Source organism: Centroberyx gerrardi, chromosome 17 (assembly GCF_048128805.1).
Source record: "Centroberyx gerrardi isolate f3 chromosome 17, fCenGer3.hap1.cur.20231027, whole genome shotgun sequence".
Classification (NCBI taxonomy): Eukaryota; Metazoa; Chordata; class Actinopteri; order Beryciformes; family Berycidae; genus Centroberyx; species Centroberyx gerrardi.
Genome location: NC_136013.1, coordinates 8,939,589 through 8,957,854, shown reverse-complemented (window position 1 = coordinate 8,957,854; position 18,266 = coordinate 8,939,589). Strand labels below are relative to the sequence as shown.

The 18,266-nt window shown below is 42.8% G+C and overlaps 1 protein-coding gene across 1 annotated transcript; it reads right to left on the bottom strand.

The window, feature by feature from the left end:
* Positions 1-4,254: 4,254 nt before the first annotated feature.
* Positions 4,255-17,554, bottom strand: diras1b (DIRAS family, GTP-binding RAS-like 1b). Its single transcript, XM_071915951.1, has 3 exons — positions 17,427-17,554; positions 5,215-5,556; positions 4,255-4,542 (listed from the first exon to the last, which is right to left on the bottom strand). Exons 2-3 carry the CDS (start codon positions 5,521-5,523, stop codon positions 4,255-4,257), a joined length of 597 nt encoding a protein of 198 aa, XP_071772052.1. The 5' UTR covers positions 5,524-5,556; positions 17,427-17,554.
* Positions 17,555-18,266: the final 712 nt, after the last annotated feature.

Here is an 18,266-nt window from a genome sequence, read left to right as displayed (position 1 = left end):
ACTCACACACTCCCATGCACGCTCTCACACTGTAACACACAATGTACGCTCGCATGCTCCCATCTTCTGTCACACACTCCCAAGTACACTAGCACGTTTGAATGCTGTACAGGCCATAGTTGGTGCAATTGCACACCATATTTTCACACTCTTTCCATTAATAGCTCAGCTCCCTTACACGATTCATCCCAGCTTGTAGTCCGCACTGCACTCGCAAGCTGTTTCATTGTTTTTCTCCCCCTGTATCATATTCCACGCTGGAACATGAACAAACACAGTCTCCTTTAGACGTCAGTGGAACGACAGATTGCACAAACATGCTTTCACAATATGGTGTTGCATGATGCAACCAGACGTGTCAAGCTGATATTTATGCAGCGTGTGCGCGGCCGCTGCCTGTAGCTAAACACCAGACCTGGGTCAAACAGCCATTGCAAATAATTTCCAGCTTTTGTTTTAACCAGTTTAGTGTGTCAGATGGGTGGAGCTTACCACATCAGGGCAATTCAGATCGGGTCAGGTAGGTTGTCAGTTACAGAAAAGTATACTACTGACTTTAACCCTCCATCCATCTGGCATATAAATAGGCTGAACAAACCATAAAAAATACTATTTAACCCAGATCTGTTACACGCATCTCATTTTGAAATATTTGAAACTAAATGTGTATGAGTGAGTGTCCCCAGTAACAAACAGGTAAAGGGTACTTTTACATTTTAAGAATAAATACTTGAATGCAAATTTTTGATTGAACAGGACCTCACATTAGTGCAAAATACAACACGTTGATAACAACTGATTCATTCAGCTTAAAAAAAAAAAATAACAACCATGGAATGGAACTTTTAGATACATATTCACATTTTGCTAGTATTATCTGATTGATAAATCTGAAGAGTGGATGTGTCAAATACGATATATTATGAGCATTATTAAGCAGTATAATACAGGACATAGCAACATAGAACCTCCTACTGTAGCAACACTTCCTGGTTACAAAGGACTTATTCCCAGAAAGACAGCAGATACAGTATTTTCTTTACATGGGAAAGTGGGTAACATCTTACTTGAAGCTCTTATAAACTTTTCATTGAATTACCATATGCTTATTTACAATAACTGTACACATTTCAAATAGTTATTGTATGGACCTATGGGCATGAATAATCCAAGAGGGACATTTTACATGGTGCTTATTAATAACAGTGGGTTATAAATGAGGCAATGCTGTTTAATAAGCATGTCTTCAAGTAAAATGTCACCCTAAAGTGCCCAGTTGTTGATTCTGCTGCACACACATAGACAGAGAGGGAGACAGAGAGATATAATGAGAACAGTTGCTGTGCTTTTTCAGAGAGATAGACACGCAGTAAAAGGGGCATCATCTGTTTCTTTGGATTGAACAGTACAGGAACAGATTATCCTTCCCCAAATCGTTGTTAAAACCGTCTGAGCGATGGAAAAAATTAATATGAGATAAATAATCTGACCGATAGACGGGGCCAACCTCGGCCTCTGCTGTCCCGCGAGGTCAGGGCGGGATAAATGGCGGTTTACGCTCACATTACATCTAGACGTTTTACAAGCACAACTGTCGGTCACATCACGATACCCTGTTGTTCAGCAGAACCACAACCTCATTGTGCCATGTACGGGACAAACGAAACACATTTAGATTTGACACTGTACATCTACACCGAGACTGAGGGTTACCTATGATCATGATGTGATTGTTCCTCCATGTCCAGGACCGGTTAAAGAAGGGTCAAGATGCAAATTACACAAAGAAGACAAGGAAAAATTATACAAAAACAAACAAAAAACAAAATGTACAAATAGATATGTAGGTAAAAAAGTATTGTGCTTTTGGCTGTCCTGTGTACATTGTGTACAATAGTCAGAGCTCCTGTGTGAAAAGGGTATATGCACTTTGGATAAACTACATAGAGCTATTCGATGGCTCTAGGAGGATATTCTTCATTTAGCGGAAATCATTAATATATAATGTCGGCAATAAACATGGCAAAGTACAATTCTGTGTGTGAGTGTGTGCGTGCGCGCGTGTGTGTTTATGCTATAAAGTGCAATGTGAGGGCATTTAGGCTGAGTGAGCCCTGTTTCTCTTCATGTGATGATCAGCAGTTGCTAAGGATAAGTGTGTGTTATTCATATCGTCTATCACAGCTGTGTGTGTGTGTGTTTGTGTGTGTGTGTGGGTGGGTGGGTGTAGCCCGTTCTTTTTCCGATGCTTGCATGAATGTATGTGAGGTTGATCTGCGTGCATGTATGTGTGTGTGTGTGTGTGTGTGTGTGTGTGTGTAACTCATTCTGTTCCCTTTTTCCGATGCTTGAATGAATGTATGAGAGGTAATCTGTCGGCCGAACCAAACAGGAAACAGGAACCAATCAGGTCGCACTGATTGATTTGCATGGAGCGATTTACTTCCGTCCCTTTTTTTCTCTGTGCTTCTTGTTTAAGGGGATTTGACTTAACATGAGTTTAAAGAGCATCTTAAAGCAAACAAACAAGAAAAACAAAAAAATAAAGGCAAAAAGAAACCTTCACATGAAAGTGCCAAAGCAAACTGACATTCTCAACTCCAGAATCAATATCGTCCCAGTTCATTTTCATTTTTTCTTTACCGGTTTGGCAATGATTATCCAATTCCAAGTTGTGAATCATTCCCATAGACAAGGCAGGCTTGTATTTCAGATTCATATTTGGTGGGATTCCACTGATGATAGAAACCACAGTTTCATTCCATCCTTAACTGAGCCAACATCGACTTATTCTATACTAGATAAGAGTCTTAAAAGGATTGTTGCTCGTATCAGTAATATGTATATATACCCTGCCGCTGGATGCTTCTCCAGTTGAGATGAGGACAGTCAGAGGATTCGCAGACAATTTTCTTATATAATGACAGCTGGATAAAGGTAAAGAAGGGCGTGGATGTCCTATTGTCTCTTTTTATCTTTCAGGAGGGATGGTTGGGATGAGAAGCTGGGTGAAGTGGCCCCTAACCACAGATCTAAGCCCTACGCTCCCTTATAAGCTCTAACCTGAACCATATGGGGAAACTGCAGAATTGATGAGAGACCCATGTGTAGACTCAACTTCACCCTATTCCAGTGAATGACAGTTGGGGCAGGGCGTGTGTAGACTAGATGGAATATATCTAAATATCCCATATATATATATACATCTTATCGTAGAGTCCTCAGGAGTGGCTCAGGGTGGGGGGTGTTTAATTTCCATTTAAATTTGCTGATCTAATGCATACGCTCCAGGTGTCATTCATGCTAGCAAGGACTATAGCTCCTTCTGAAGGCGAATCTCAAACGCTTGAGTCTCTCTGCTTGCTAGCATGATAGACAGCTGCGCTACAAATTCGAGCCAGTTCAGAGGCGCATCTCTAGAAATAGTGTTTCTACCAGAGGAGAGAGTTTAACTGTCAACTCTGTTACATATACGTTACATTTCTCTATGTTTGTTATTATATGGGGAGGGAGGTGCAAAGGATGAGGGTGTTGGGACATAGAAGGAGATGGGTGTGTGTGTGTATGTGTGTGTGTGTGTGGGGGGGGGGTGTCAGGTGAGCTGGGAGGGTGGGTGTGGAAGTGAGAGAGGACACTAAAAGTTTTGTGTACATCAGTAACCTTCAATCTCTTTCGGGGAGTGCTGCAGCGTCTGTGGTCTTTATTGCAAATCCAAGGTCTTGATGACTGTTTGAGCTCCTCACTCGGGTTTGGTAGCGCTTGGCTGATGCAAAAGTCCACATCCACACTGTGTCTTCTCCACGACCGGGGCTGACGTCCACAGGAATGCATTTGTGACACATACACACACACATATTCATACTCATTCAGTCGTCCTTTGCTTCTTGACGTTCTCCACAAGTCCCCCCTTCATCCCTCTCTCTCTCTTGTTTTAGCAGAATTCACATGGATCTACACTCCAAAGTGAAATCCAGATCCTGTGTGCTCTCAAAATGACTTGTGTTGTGTTTCTGAATGCACCAGTCAAACAAAGGAGGACGCTGCTACTTTCATGTGGTTGATGATCTTCGTTGTGCCTTCCATGAGATCCAGACATTTTACTCTGTGAGTGATGCGTTTGGTGAGCCTACGCGAGTGAAGAACTCTCTCTTCTCTCGTCTTCCTTTCCTTTCCCTCCTCCTCCATGTTTCTTGCACCTCTCTCGCTTCCACCTCCCTCCCTCCTTTCCCCTCTCCTCCTCTCCTGGATGCCGCTCTACATCACACTACATTTGCCCTTCAGTCTCTCGGCGCGGGACTGCTTCCCCGAGCGCTTGCCGTCGATGTTGAGGCTCATGTTCCTCTTCTTGTCCAGGTTGAGGAGCTCCTGGAAGAGCTCAGTCACATTGTGGTTGGTCTTGGCTGACGTCTCCATGAACGCGCACTTCCACTGGTTGGCCTGGGCCTCCCCGTCCTTGGTCTCCACCTCTCGCTGGGTCTCATCGCTCTTGTTGCCCACCAGCATGATGGGGATGGCCTCAACATTGCCCTTTATGGCCAGGACCTGCACAAGAGGAAAAGTGAGGCGAACGCTTTGTTAATTTTTGGCCAAGCTGCAAAGTCAGTATTTGTCATAATTTTCACCGAAAACGTAATCCTAACCCTAACCTCACTGGAAACCTTATGCCTAAACGTTAATACAAATAATTAAAAATTCACTGTTGTCATCACTGATTTCTGAATTATTCATATTGATCCCTGTAAGAAAATTATGTTTTCGCTTTGAGCTGAATTGTCTCTCTAATGACTAATTCATCCTGCCGCCCAAAATAGGCATATTGTAACAAGCGGATCTTTGGTAGGGCTGAAAAGAGAGAAAAGTTTGAATTTTCTGAATGATTTCTTTTGGTTGGCTGAGTAACACTGTAGTTAGATTGTTTGCTGTTGATGCACATTGCTTGCAGGAAAACGTGGGCCTTCTACAATGACTATATATATATATATATATATATATATATATGTATATATATATATATACAGTATATACACATATATATATATATACATACATAGTCATTGTAGAAGGCCCAAGTTTTCCCACAAAATGACTCAACTACCAACACACACACATATATATGCAAAGAAGCATGCATGCAGACTTGCAAGCATATAAATACACTCATATACCCGCCACCCCCCATACACACACACACACACACACACCATCCCTCCCCACCTGTTGGTAAATGGGCTTGAGCTCCTCCAGAGACTGCTTGCTAGTGATGGAGTAGACCAGGATGAAGGCGTGGCCTTTGGAGATGGAGAGGCGCTGCATGGCCGGGAACTGGTGGCTCCCTGTGGTGTCGGTGATCTGCAGTGTGCACACACTCTTATCGCAGCTGATCACCTGACGGTAGGTGTCCTCCACCGTGGGGATGTAGGTGTCCCTGAAGGTGCCCTTCACAAAGCGCAGGACCAGGGAGCTCTTTCCCACTCCGCCTGCTCCGAACACCACCACACGATAGTCGTTGCTCTGCTCCGGCATTCTGCCCCCCTCAGGCTTAAAACAGTGTTACACCTAGGAAAACAGAAGATATTTTTATCAAACAGGGATTCTAGAGAGTGAGCAGTCTTCTCCCCTCCAGCATTTCTTTACGTCTTGTCTAGACGGTGAGAAAGCAGCAAGGGACACAGAGGAGGGAAAGGCGGGACTCGACCTCAGGCCAGTGGGGGAAACGTGTGGCTCCGGAGGCAGGGGACCAAACCACTCCTCCATCCCTGGGCACATCAGACAGTAATTCTATCTGCTTTAGTGGTCTGACTATGAGCCAGAGTACAAATTAGAGCGGATGAGGTTGGTGTGGCTCCAAGTGTTTCACCTGACGCAAACATTTTCCTAATCAATACTGTTCGCAGAGCCACAGTTTCTCAGTTTCAACCCTAAAAACATCTCGGCGCTTCCTCATTTATCAACTACCAGTGGTCAACTTTAGCACTTGCAGCACAGAGTGGAACAGATGACAGTCCTTGCAGCTTAGGATAATTATCTGAAGGCCTACATATTTTACATGGAGATGTTTGACAGGCCTTTGTGCATTCCCAAACAAACAGCGGATCACAGCTTGTCGTGTTGGTTCTTCAAATAAACATGGACTATAATTGATCTGCATCACTGCCTCTCTGCAGTGGCGTACTTGTGTCTAAAACATTGGGGGGGACCAACGGAAGGTTGGGGGCCTGGGGGCCCTCCCCCAGAAAATGTTACTAATTTTAAATGCATTTCCTGCAATTCTAGAGACTTTGGCATCACTGTTGAACTTTCTTAAATACAATAAACGATAGACTAAATCACCTTCACCAAAAAAGGAAAATGCTAAGTAACAAATTATTGATATATGTAGGCGTAAGTTTTGAACACAATTAAAACAGTTTTTTAATCCTTTTCTCTATTAGTTATATATGTTTTCTTTTACAGAGTAATGTGTCTACTTGGAAAAAAGGGTAACTACATAAATCTTACCAATGGAGTAAAGATCAACATGAAACGTGCATGACTGCACACATATTACATTCTCTTGTTTAAAGACCACTAGCATTGTATTGTGGATCTGTAATGCTCCATTAACTTACATTTTCACATCTACAAAGTCACATGAGAGCAAACTAATGTACAAGCACATTACAATATAATTCAGAAGATAATTAATGAGAACTTGAGACGGATACAATTCAAATTATTCAAGTTTATTATTCCCACCCCACCCCACAGGTACCATAACATTGTGTGTGTGTGTGTGTGTGTGTGTGTGTGTGTGTGTGTGTGCTAAATGTTATTGAAGTGATGCATCTATTCAAACAGCAGTCATGGTCCAGCTATTATAACTACTGTTTTTAGTCTTTTGGTGCAAGTTCAAGTCAAGACTCAAGTCACTTGAGACAAGTCTCAAGTCAAGTCACAAGTCTTTCAGGGCAAGTTGCAAGTTAAGTCTGTAAGTCTTCATAATTGCAAGTCAAGATGCAAGTCTTTCAGGTCTGTGAATGCTGACCATGCCCATCACAATGACATGGGACCAGTTCTTGTGTTTTTAAAGTTTTCCTTTCAAAGCTTTTTTTGTTCTATTATTATTATTCTTTGCCGCAGACCTGGCAATGACATTGGATAACACCATGATAGCAATGATCCCATGTACAGAGTTGGAGTGAGCGGATTATTTTTCCAGCTGGGTTCTAATGCTACCATCCCTTGCAGTTTGAGGGCTTTTATTTTACAACTTTAATTTTGCTGGTTATTTTGATGCCCACTCACTGGGTTCAGAGGTTCAAACACAAGGCAGAGTCCAGTTTGGGATGAGGTTGGGATATGATTGGCATGCTTGGTGATTGATGACTTATGTGGTTTCGATAGTGAATGTCCCTTATCACAAACAAACTGAATAAACGATGACGTGGCGTATGAATTCGGCCGAGCGCCAGGATACTGTGCCTCGGCCATACAGGATGTAGCAAAAATACAAGAGTACGGAAAATATCACCAGTAGATCCTGGACCTTCGTTTGGATGGTGAGCGATTCTTAGGCTTATTTCAGGCTTTCAGGCTATGTGACATGCGGTGCGCTTGCGTCGTTCCAAAAAGTTGAGATATTTTTTATCTCAGGACGCCATGGTCGCGCCTGAAAAAAAAAAGACGCCTCGCAACATGTGCGCACCGCGCCGCTCTCGCTTTTCAGCGTGTATGCAGTGCGCCCACATTGAAAATAATGGATTGGATGGCGCATGTGAACCGTCAATTTTACTGGGGGAAACAATTTTGCCTACTTTGAACATTGCGTCCCCCCGTCCCCCCTGCCGATTACGCCTATACCTCTCTGCATGGTGCTTCCCCTTTAGTATGGATGCAAGCATAGAGACTAAGTAGGTTATTAGCGTAAACTAAAACAAAAAGTACGATGAAAACAAGGTGCAAATACATTGTCATACATTGTCATAAACTGAAATAAAAATAAAAATGAGACTGAAAAAATAAAACGGAATAACATGATCTAACTAAAAATAAAACTAAATGTGAAATGTTTTTAGTTTTCATCTTTTTGTTTATTTGCAGATTAAAAGAATGAATTTTGAGTAGAGAATTTTTTGCTGTTTTTAAGAAACACTAACTACGCCACAAGATGGCGCTATCCTGCAGACCGACCTTTTCGGCCCCTAAGGCGATCGCCAATTGCACAACTCATGTCAAAAATACTGAAAGGATGTACTGAAAAATGTATAGAAATCTATTTTTAAAAAGAATTTCTGATTTATTGTTTGCATTACAGAATACCCCTTTTGATTTTCTATCATTATACCTTTAAAAGATACGAACCCTACCAAAAAATTGAATGGAAACTAAATAAAAACTAAACTAAAACTAAACATTTGTAAATAAAATAAATAAATGAATAAAAACTAAACTAAAATGATCACATCCACACTGAAAAAATAACAAACACTACACTGAAATTGAAATAAATATTGATAATTCTATAAAATTAAAATTAATGAAAACTACCAAACTGTAATAACAGTTGTCAACAAAAACATGGAATCCTAAAAACTGACAATACTGACTGCTGCAACTCATGCACATGTATCTGAGCCATGTCCTCAAATAGTTTGCAAGGGCTTGTATGTGTGTGAATGTGAGTGTGTGTACCTGCATGTGTGTGCGTATGTGTGTGCGTGCATGATTATGCATTGTATCTGTTGCATTATTTATCTGTTGTGGGCCTAAACTTGCTATAAGGCTCCATAATAAGATACTCCTTCAGCTGTGATCATGTGGTGCTCTCTAAGCACTAGCTGTAATGAAACAGTAAATTGACATCAATACTAGATGGAATAAGTGGATTTCTGTCATGCTTGCACCGCTTGCACCCGCTATTGATGGCAGGGCCGCTGTAATTGCATTGCCGGGTTCTAGATAATATCAGTCAAGGAGTTCAAAATAAATGGGGATTCGGGGAGTGCCTCTTGAGTTTTATAGACAATCTATAACTGTAAGTCTGGGTGACATTTAAGAATGTTTTATATCCATGCTCAAGACACAACCACAGTCTAATTCAGAGGAAAGCCCTTATCCGCGACTTGTGTGCTAGCATACTGTTGCTTTAGCTAATGTGTTTCAGTCCGGTCTGGCAAAGCAGAAAATGTAGTTCAATGGCTGCTGATGCCTTCAGGTGCAGATACACAAGGTGATTTTTGAGACTGAAACTCCCAGCAATACCCAACAAAATGGGCCACAGTGTCAAAAATGTTTTTAAAGGTTTCCTGGCAACAAGATTGTCCTATGTGACTGAAGCAACAATGCTGAGGTAACTTCTACTGAAGCCTAATGTTGTCCAACAGTATTGGTCTTTAACACAATGATAGATACGTTTTTAAGCTGTGGAGATGGGAGCCTATGCTCTCAGAATGCATGCAGATTGGCGAATGTGACAAAATCAACAGGGTTAAAAGAGTCGGCTATGATAAACAAAGTCATGACAAGACAATACTTTTGGTCAAAATTGCTGGCAACATTGCTCATCTGCGCTGCCTCAAAATCTTGGCTTCTATCAGGCCTTCAGTCAGTCTCGAGAATCTTTGCCAGAGCTGCCAGAGCAGGACGCAGTGATTTCTGCTTAGGCCTGCTTTGTGTCAGGTCAGAGGAAGACAGCAAACAGGACACACACACACACAGACGCAGACATGTGCACGCATGCATGCAGACACACACACACACGTGCACAAACACAGAACTCACAGACTCAAAATCTCTGGTTCATTCCCTCCTTTTCTCTCTCTCTCTCTCTCTGTGTGGCTCTGTCTTCCTCCCTCAATCTGTGTATCTGTGTTTTGTTTTTCTTTGACTTGTTCCCTGAGCTTCCTCTCGCTGTTTCTCCTCTGTCTCCTGCTCTCTCTCTCCATGCTGTTCAATCAATAAACTCAGGCCACTGTGGTTTTGATCAATGGACCCGTCTGTCTGGGCCGTGTCAGTCTGTCAGTCTGCCTCTGTGCCTGTTGGTTTTTGGGCCGGGCTTCAGCGCGGTGACAGTGATCCTGCTCATCAAAACCTTTCTCCTCCTCCCCTCCCTCCCTCCCTCCCTCTCTCCCTCCCTCCCTCCCTCTCTCCCTCCCTCCCTTCTTTCACCTGAACTAAAATTAGCTGTCTCCCTCCCTCTGTCACCAGCTGAAACTGCACACACAGGTGCACTCACAATCTCACACATACACACAATCTCACCCATGTACACACACATAAACACACACACACACACACACACACACATGCGCGCACACTGTACCACCACTCCTTCACCATTTGTCCTTGACACCAGGCGTCGGAGATTAATGACATTCCTCCCAAATGCAAGCTGTCTCTCTCTCTCTCTCTCTCTCTCTCTCTCTCTCTCTCTCTCTCTCTCTCTCTCTCTCTCTCTCTCTCCTCCTCCCCTTTCCTTTTATTTGAAATGGGAGGACTGCAGATCCTTAATGAATTAATGGTATACTATAAATGCATCTGTGGCAGCCCCAGCCAAACTCCATTAGGAGATAGCTTTGGCACAGACCAACAGGCCTCCTCTCCTCTCAGTCAGAAAATAGATGCAACGCTGCTTTCTCCACTCATTTATTTCACAGAGCGAGCAAGGAAATGTCACCTTTAGCGAAAATATGCACATAATTTCCCTCAAGAGAGCCACTTACACAGCGGCACAAAGGAAGCGCATTAACCAACATCAAACACAATGCCATTCAACAGATCAAGAGCATGATTAAATAGACACCCACAAAGCGGTCCCATGGTATCTTGTGGAGAAAGGGTTTTAATCAAGCAGTGGATACTGGAATGCTGTGGATACAGGGTTATTTGGCGATGAGTGCTTTGCAGAATCAAAAGATTTTCATTTGGAATATTTCGTCGGCCATCCTCTTGCAGCCATTACACACACACACACACACACAAACACACACAAACACACAAACGTATGCAAGCAGGAGTACACATACTCTCACACACCCAGCAAAATGTCTGAAACCTCCATAAAGTTTCACAGTCCCGGATGTCGTTGTATGGCAGACGTCATCAGCTGAAGCGCTTGTGTCAGTTAGTGTGTCAATGTGTGATGTGTGTCTGTGTCAATGTGTGATGTGTGTCTGTGTCAGTGTGTGATGTGTGTCTGTGCAGCCAGGCAGAAGATATTTTGATTCTCTGTGTGATCTCTGTGCACATATTAGCTCAGGCCTCTCCAATTCTGCACATCAGTAGGGAACCGTGTCTGTGTGTGAGTGTGTGTGTGTGCATGCGTGCGTGCGTGCATGTGTTTCACCAGAGGCATGAATCTGAGATTTTAGTGAGACAGCGTGAGAGCAATTTTAGACCAAGGCTTTTCACAGGCTTTTCCATTATGTTAGAGTAGACTGTAGAGGTCCAAGTTAAGAATTTTGATTCAATCCCACACACTCAGTCAAACCATGAAATATGTTAAGGATCCATCTGAATAATGGATCTCCTCCACAGAACATGCACTGTACAGTATTGTAGCATAAAGAAGTCTTTCAAAAGATGATAAATGTTATGACGCGGTCTACTGAAAGCTTTCATCACAGTAACAGAGAAGGTGTTGGCTACTGGGAGCTGGATGTATAGAAATGGATAGAAACTTAAAGTCTAATTCTGGATTTTTCTTTTAGTATATTAATGGTATTTTGTGTTATATATCATTTTTGATGGGTATGGCTGGCTAATGAAAAAAATCTCTTTGCAAGCTTCAACTCAAAACACTGGTCCATATTGCTGTTGTATTATGTAATATGAGCATGGAAAAATTATCTTCACAACATAAAAATGCAAACTAAGCCAATAATATGGCGACAGTGTTCTCATCAGGGGGAGCCATACCACAAAGATAACATTACAAGCACTGGCACAATTCAAAAGTCTGTGCGGCCGTTTGTTTCCTCTTTGTGAGTCTAAATAATTTTCTTAAAAAGATAAAATCTCAAATACAGATTTAATCATACTCTTCTCATTTGTGTCAATCCCCCTAGATTACATCATTCAAACAGGATGAGGGTGTTTAAGCTAGGCTTAATGTGCATTGTGTGTGTGTGTGTGTGTGTGTGTGTGTGTGTGTGTGTGTGTGTGTGTGCGTGTGCATGCGTGCATGTGAACATGCATGAGAAAGTACACATGCTACCGTGAATGCGTGAGTACTGTGTGTGTCAATCTATACTGTGAGAGAGCATATACTGTAAGTGTATAGCATGTGTTTGCATGTGTGTGTTTGCACCTGTGTGTGTGTTTGTTAGACTGTACAAGAGATTGCAGCACTGTGGTCTTGGCTTAGTAGCTAATCATTGAGCTTAACCTCCTCTGTGCTCCTGGCCTGCTCTGCATTGACCCAATTCCCAGGACTTAAGTTACCAGCAGTCTCCCTAAGACTACATGCAGCCCCTAATGCACACACAAGCCCTCTGATACTTGATGCACCCCCTTTGACTCAGCACACACTAATGCTGCACTGTTGTATGGGCATATCAGCTGAGCCAGATACACAGACGGTAACACTGACATTTTCCTGCCTACTGACATCCCACATTTAATTTGGAACAGAAGGTTTTTGCAGTTCAATTTCCTTCTATTAACGGCAGCGCAGGCACCGGAAATTCATTTCAGCATGAAGTGTTAGTTTCTGTCTAACATTTCACGTTACCTAAGAAAAACATGTAATTCTATCATTGCATGGATTTTTGGTTGTAGGGATGCATATCATTGTTGTCGGGTGAAAACCTCCATATCTCCAAAATAGCCACTTTTCAGGAGCTAAGAAGAACAGCCTTGTTTTCAGCTTGACCACCTTACATTTTCTGAATTTATTGAATTAGTTTTGCAAGGTTTCATAAAGATCGTCCTTGTGATCCTTCAGTTGAAGTTGAAATAACCAAAATTGGAATTATGGGGTTTTCACCGAACCGCAACAATATTTTAGTAAAGAATGAATATGTAGCAGAGTAGCACTGCTATTAGCCACAGGGAGGCTATGGGCTTGTAACTGGAAGAATTGGGCTTGAGACCAGGAGATTGCTGGTTAAAATCCCTGGACTTCTTTGGAAAGTGAGCGGGGGAAGTGAGCTCTCTCTTTCAACAACTTCCACCAATGTGCCTTTGAGCAAGGCACCAAACCCCATCAGCTCTAATGAAACTGCTCAATGGCCAACAGGCAGCTCCCAGGTGTCTGCATGTATACATTTTGTTTTAATTCTCTTATTAATTGATTGTGCATTTTATTGTATTTGTTTGTATTTACTGGTCTACATAACCACTATTTTTATCTCTTCTTGTGTGTTGTTTTGTGAAGCCCTTTGAGGCATGCTTTGCGATACTGGGCTATAAATAAATAAGAAACTTGACTTGACTTGACTTGCATGTAAAAACCCTCCTCCCTGCAACTATTCCCCCAGGTCATTGCTGAAAATATGGATGTGTACTTAGTTAACCTGGTTCAAAAAGAGTTTAAGAGATAAAGTTTCCCTTTTGGTTGACAGGCAGATGATTGGTGTCCCACATGGGAGACTTCCAGAGAAGAAATCAAACCATGTAGCCATAATCAGGCCGATGCTACGCTCCACCTACTGAACCAAAAAAGGAAGCAGTGGCTTGAATGTAAGATGTCCATCTAATCAGTCTTGCAGTGTGTATTGGTACTGAGTATTAGCTTGACCTGGGGAACCCTGGGTTGCTCCGTCTGGCCTCTCCATAAGATCCTGCTAATACTGTGGCTTGGCAATCTGGGAAACAGAGAGGCACCTGGCCATAAACACCAGGGTTGGGCCAAGGAAAACAAAAAAAGGAAATGCAGTTTCCAATTGAGCTACTTGAGGTTTCCTTGATAGTGGAAACAACACTCTTCGTGTTTGTTTTCAAGTCCTCAATATGTATTCAAATTGTATTTTTTTTTCCAGAATGCTTTTCTTAGAAACTATGTGGGACTCAAGTACGAATTACAGTCCTTTCAGACAAGTCGGGCGTGTTGCAGAAGCCTGCCTGCAGTGACAGATGGTGACAGGGTTTGTAGCTCTGGAACGATTCCATTGGTTTCTACAGGCAAGATCAACCAGGCACAGCTTCTTTGTAATACCAGCTGATCCAGGTCCGATAAACACGCAGATGGTTTAAAGCAAAGACAACAAGGGAATCCCACACCAGACTGGTGGCTCTCCCATGCTACGCTTGGCATTAGAAGGTTCTGTCGGCACCGAGAATAACTTTGAGAAACTGAGCGTTGATTTTTGCATATCTCAGAGCAAAACTAATATAACCTTACTAACTTGGTTAGTTGATTTATATAATCACTTTAAAAACTGATTTAAAGGCAGTGGATGGTGATGATGAATCTACATTATATGAATGACATGTTTCATATACTGAAATGTGATAATTCCAACATCACAATGTCCATGACTACCAGACAAAGCACAAAAACTACAGCCAGGCCGCTGATTAGTTATGCACAAGAGCAAGATAATCCTATCTAATATAATGTATAATGAAGGCTATATGGACCGTTCAAATGAAATGATGCCTTCGGAACAACCAAAACACTTTAGCATTGATCTGTTCCAGTATTAAAGAGGATGTTATATATAGAAATTGCACAGAGGTGCTCAGGAGCCATAGTGAATTTGATTAGACTTGTACTGTCAAAGCAAATGAGGAAAAACCCTCTATTTCTATAAATTAGAACCATTGCAGGTTGAGTGAAGATGCCAGAATCCATCATCTTTATTTTTTAAACCTTAATTTATCCAGGAATGACTGACTGAGTATTTATGCTCTTCCTCAGCAACAACCTGGTTCACACTCACACTGTTTCACACATTCACACCTGGGAGCTGCCCGGTGCAACGACTACTGATGGTGCGACTCGGGGTGCAAAGCCTGGACGAAGAGTTCCTTGGTGGTAGTCGTTAAAGGAAAGGAGAGCTTTTCGTATTCACTATCCCCACCCAGACTTTTCCCAGCCTGCAACCTTCCAGTCACAGGAGTGTTTCTCTAACCTCTAGGCCAGTGATTCTCAACCTTTTTCATATCAAGGACCCCAAATGTAGTAGGATCACAGACCCCCATTTGATGAGATTTTGTCACTCAGACCCAATTCTGACAATATTTTTTATTGTTAGATATGATTTGACTATCTGTATTGTAGGTAGAAGATAACAGTGAAACTATGACCAAAATAGTCATTCTTCTATATTCTCTAATTGTGTTAACTTCTTGTAAATGAAATAATGGTAAAGTTTAACACTTCATCAATTTGCTGGGGACCCCATGGAACCCCCCTTGTCCCATGGAACAAGGACCCCTGGTGATCCCCGGACCCCACGTTGAGAACCGCTGCTCTAGGCTACCGCCGCCTCACTGTAAGCCAATGGACGAGGATGACGACACTGCTCAAATTGACTTAGATGGAAAATGGCCAAAAAGCAGCACTGTTGGATGTGTTGTGGCCCAAAGGAAAGGAAATGCTGTTAGACATTTGTTATTTAGTAACAAGCTGGGTAACAAGGCAATAACAGCCTCTTAGGTCTTATGTCTGCATCGTGTTCGTTAATTTGGTTTGTGATAATAAGCAATCTAAAAACCCATCTCAGAAATTGCACCCACACAGATCCAATAATGAATTATCTTCCCCATTTTCCGGAGGCCTTTGGAGGGCCAAAAAACCACTTAGAGAGCCAAATCTGACCCGTGGGCCCCAGTCTGGGTGGACCTGACTTGGCCCGCTTGTGGAAAACCGGGCCTGTGTGATTGCGGAGCCGAGCGTGTCTGTCCACTGCCTGTCCAGACAGATAAGCAGACAGCGACATCCCCAGCAGAATTCACATCTTTCCTCAGCATCTGGCCGCGCTGACCTTGTTGTGGTGGAGGCTGTGTTTCTCCGCTGCGTCTAGGTGCTTTTTGCGGGGCCTCAAAGCCGAAGAGGAGTGCTTTCATGTCGATGTGGGAATATTCTATCATCGTCATCCTCAGTAAACGGTAATAATCACCGTCAATACTCGTCACCAACATCATCAACATGGTCATAATTATCACCACAACATCACCATCTTCCTCTGTATTTTCTGTATTTTGAGCCATTTCTTTCTCCTACCTTTGCAGTGTGAACTATTGTTATGCAACCATACTGTGGCCATTCAACACACACACATACAGACAGACAGACAGACAGACAGACAGACAGACAGACAGACAGGCATCGGCACACTCCCCCACACATCCACTCATCACCCCCCCCCCTTTGACAAACACACGCAAGCTTTAACACCAACAGTCCGTCTCTCTTTACTACTCTTAACCACACACTTCAAAGCTTAACCACTGGATTTACTGTCATGCATCTCTCCTCTCCTCTCCTCTCCTCTCCTCTCCTCTCCTCTCCTGTCACCCTCTCTCTCTCCGCCTCAAAGCCTCGCACTATGAACCCACACACACCCATGCACGACTGGTAGCATTCAATGCGTATACAGGAAGTTTAGTCACATACATGATCATACTGCACATATGCACACACACATGCACATAAACGGCCTGCACGATTCACATTTTGCATGTCATGATTACGCTCCAGTCATGAGAATCCACAATAAGCATGGAGGAGGAGACATATATATATACATATATATATATATAGAGAGAGAGCCATGCAGATCCAGATGGAGGATATGTAGGCACTGTGGAGGGATTAACCATGAGATTTGCCACAGAAATCAGGGGCTATGCGTCACACTGGCGTCATTATTATGTATGGTCCAATGTTGACGTGCGGTTTTGCCTCAGCTATAGTCGTGAAGGGGTGGCAGGACTTGGCTGTCGGTCCGCAGATTGGTACGCAACGCCATTACAGACTACCCTACTCTGCTTGTTTCATTCATAAATACCGGAGGATCGCCATCTCGCAGTGGTGCCATCATTTCACAGTCGCAGCCCCCCCCGCCTCCCCCCCCCCCCCCCCCCTCCCCCCCTCCCCTTCCTCCCCCTCTTCCACCTCCCTTACTCCTCAAAGCAATATGATAATCCTTACACCCTCATATCTCTGCCCTCTCTCTCCTGCTGACTGCCAATATGGCTGTGCGGGCATACACACACACACACACACACACACACACACACACACACACACACACACATACACAATTAGCACGACCGATGTTCAATCAAACACAAATGTTATTCGTGATATACGAGCTGTTGCAGACGCATCACAGCGGATTTAGGAAAACAAGAGATTTCGCTGTCCCATATTGGCCGTAGCGGGAATCGTGTGCGCACAACAGTCAGCCAGGCAGAAGGCAGGCAGCGGACCGCGTTACGCCACTGAATACCAACATCTAACCTCTAATGTAAGATGTGGATGAAAAGCGTCTCCATACCTGGACGTGGGGAATAGTTCCGCTTTAGGCTTGTCCTCGGTCGAGACGGATGAAAGACAAACGCCGAAAGCAGCGTCTTAAAGCATTTTACGCGATTCATGTAGAGCTCATGTCGTCCGATTTCCAACACCACCAGAGCAGACTCTCTCTCTCTCTCTCTCTCTCTCTCTCTCTCTCTCCTCTCTCTCTCTCTCTCTCTCTCTCTCTCTCTCTCTCCCTCTCTCTCTCTCATAGATAGGACGTGGGAGGTGCTATGTCCTCTCCCTTTCTGTCCACACTTGATTTTCTCTCACTCCATACACTTCCAGTGGTCGGATGACAGCAAGATAGGCTATTTCCTATTTCATCTTTATCGGTATGTCGCCCCCCTTTTTTTTTTTTTTTTTTCCTGGATCGATGCCACTGTGGGGGTTTTTGAGTGGTGTGTTGATGCCACGGGTTTATACCAAGGACTAAAATTAAGAATAAATCAATGAAATAATACTAAGAATAATAACAATATATATATATATATATATATATTTATTTATTTATTTTATTTTTTTAAAGTTGTTGCGAAACTCGATTCCTAGGCCAACTAATCTTACATTTATATCCATGAACGTAAATCATTTAAACTATATTTAGTATAGCTACAATCTAAATATTAATTATTACATGTTGTCATAGGCTTAGGCACGTCATGGGTCGTCAAGGCCTCTGAGGATGACAAGGTTTTAGCATATATCCTATTTGAAAGCTGCAATAATAAAAAAAAAAAATTGATGATCCCCCAGCAACAAATCACATTCACATAACTGATCAAATTCACGGTCAAAAATGTAACCTAAGCGGAGCCCA

What these genes read in the sequence shown, in the direction of transcription:
- diras1b (XM_071915951.1), bottom strand. Translation starts at nt 5,523, where the DNA reads ATGCCGGAGCAGAGCAACGACTATCGTGTGGTGGTGTTCGGAGCAGGC. An exon ending in TCAAGCCCATTTACCAACAG is followed by an intron (nt 4,543 to 5,214) that starts GTGGGGAGGGAT and finishes CCTCTTGTGCAG; the next exon opens with GTCCTGGCCATAAAGGGCAA.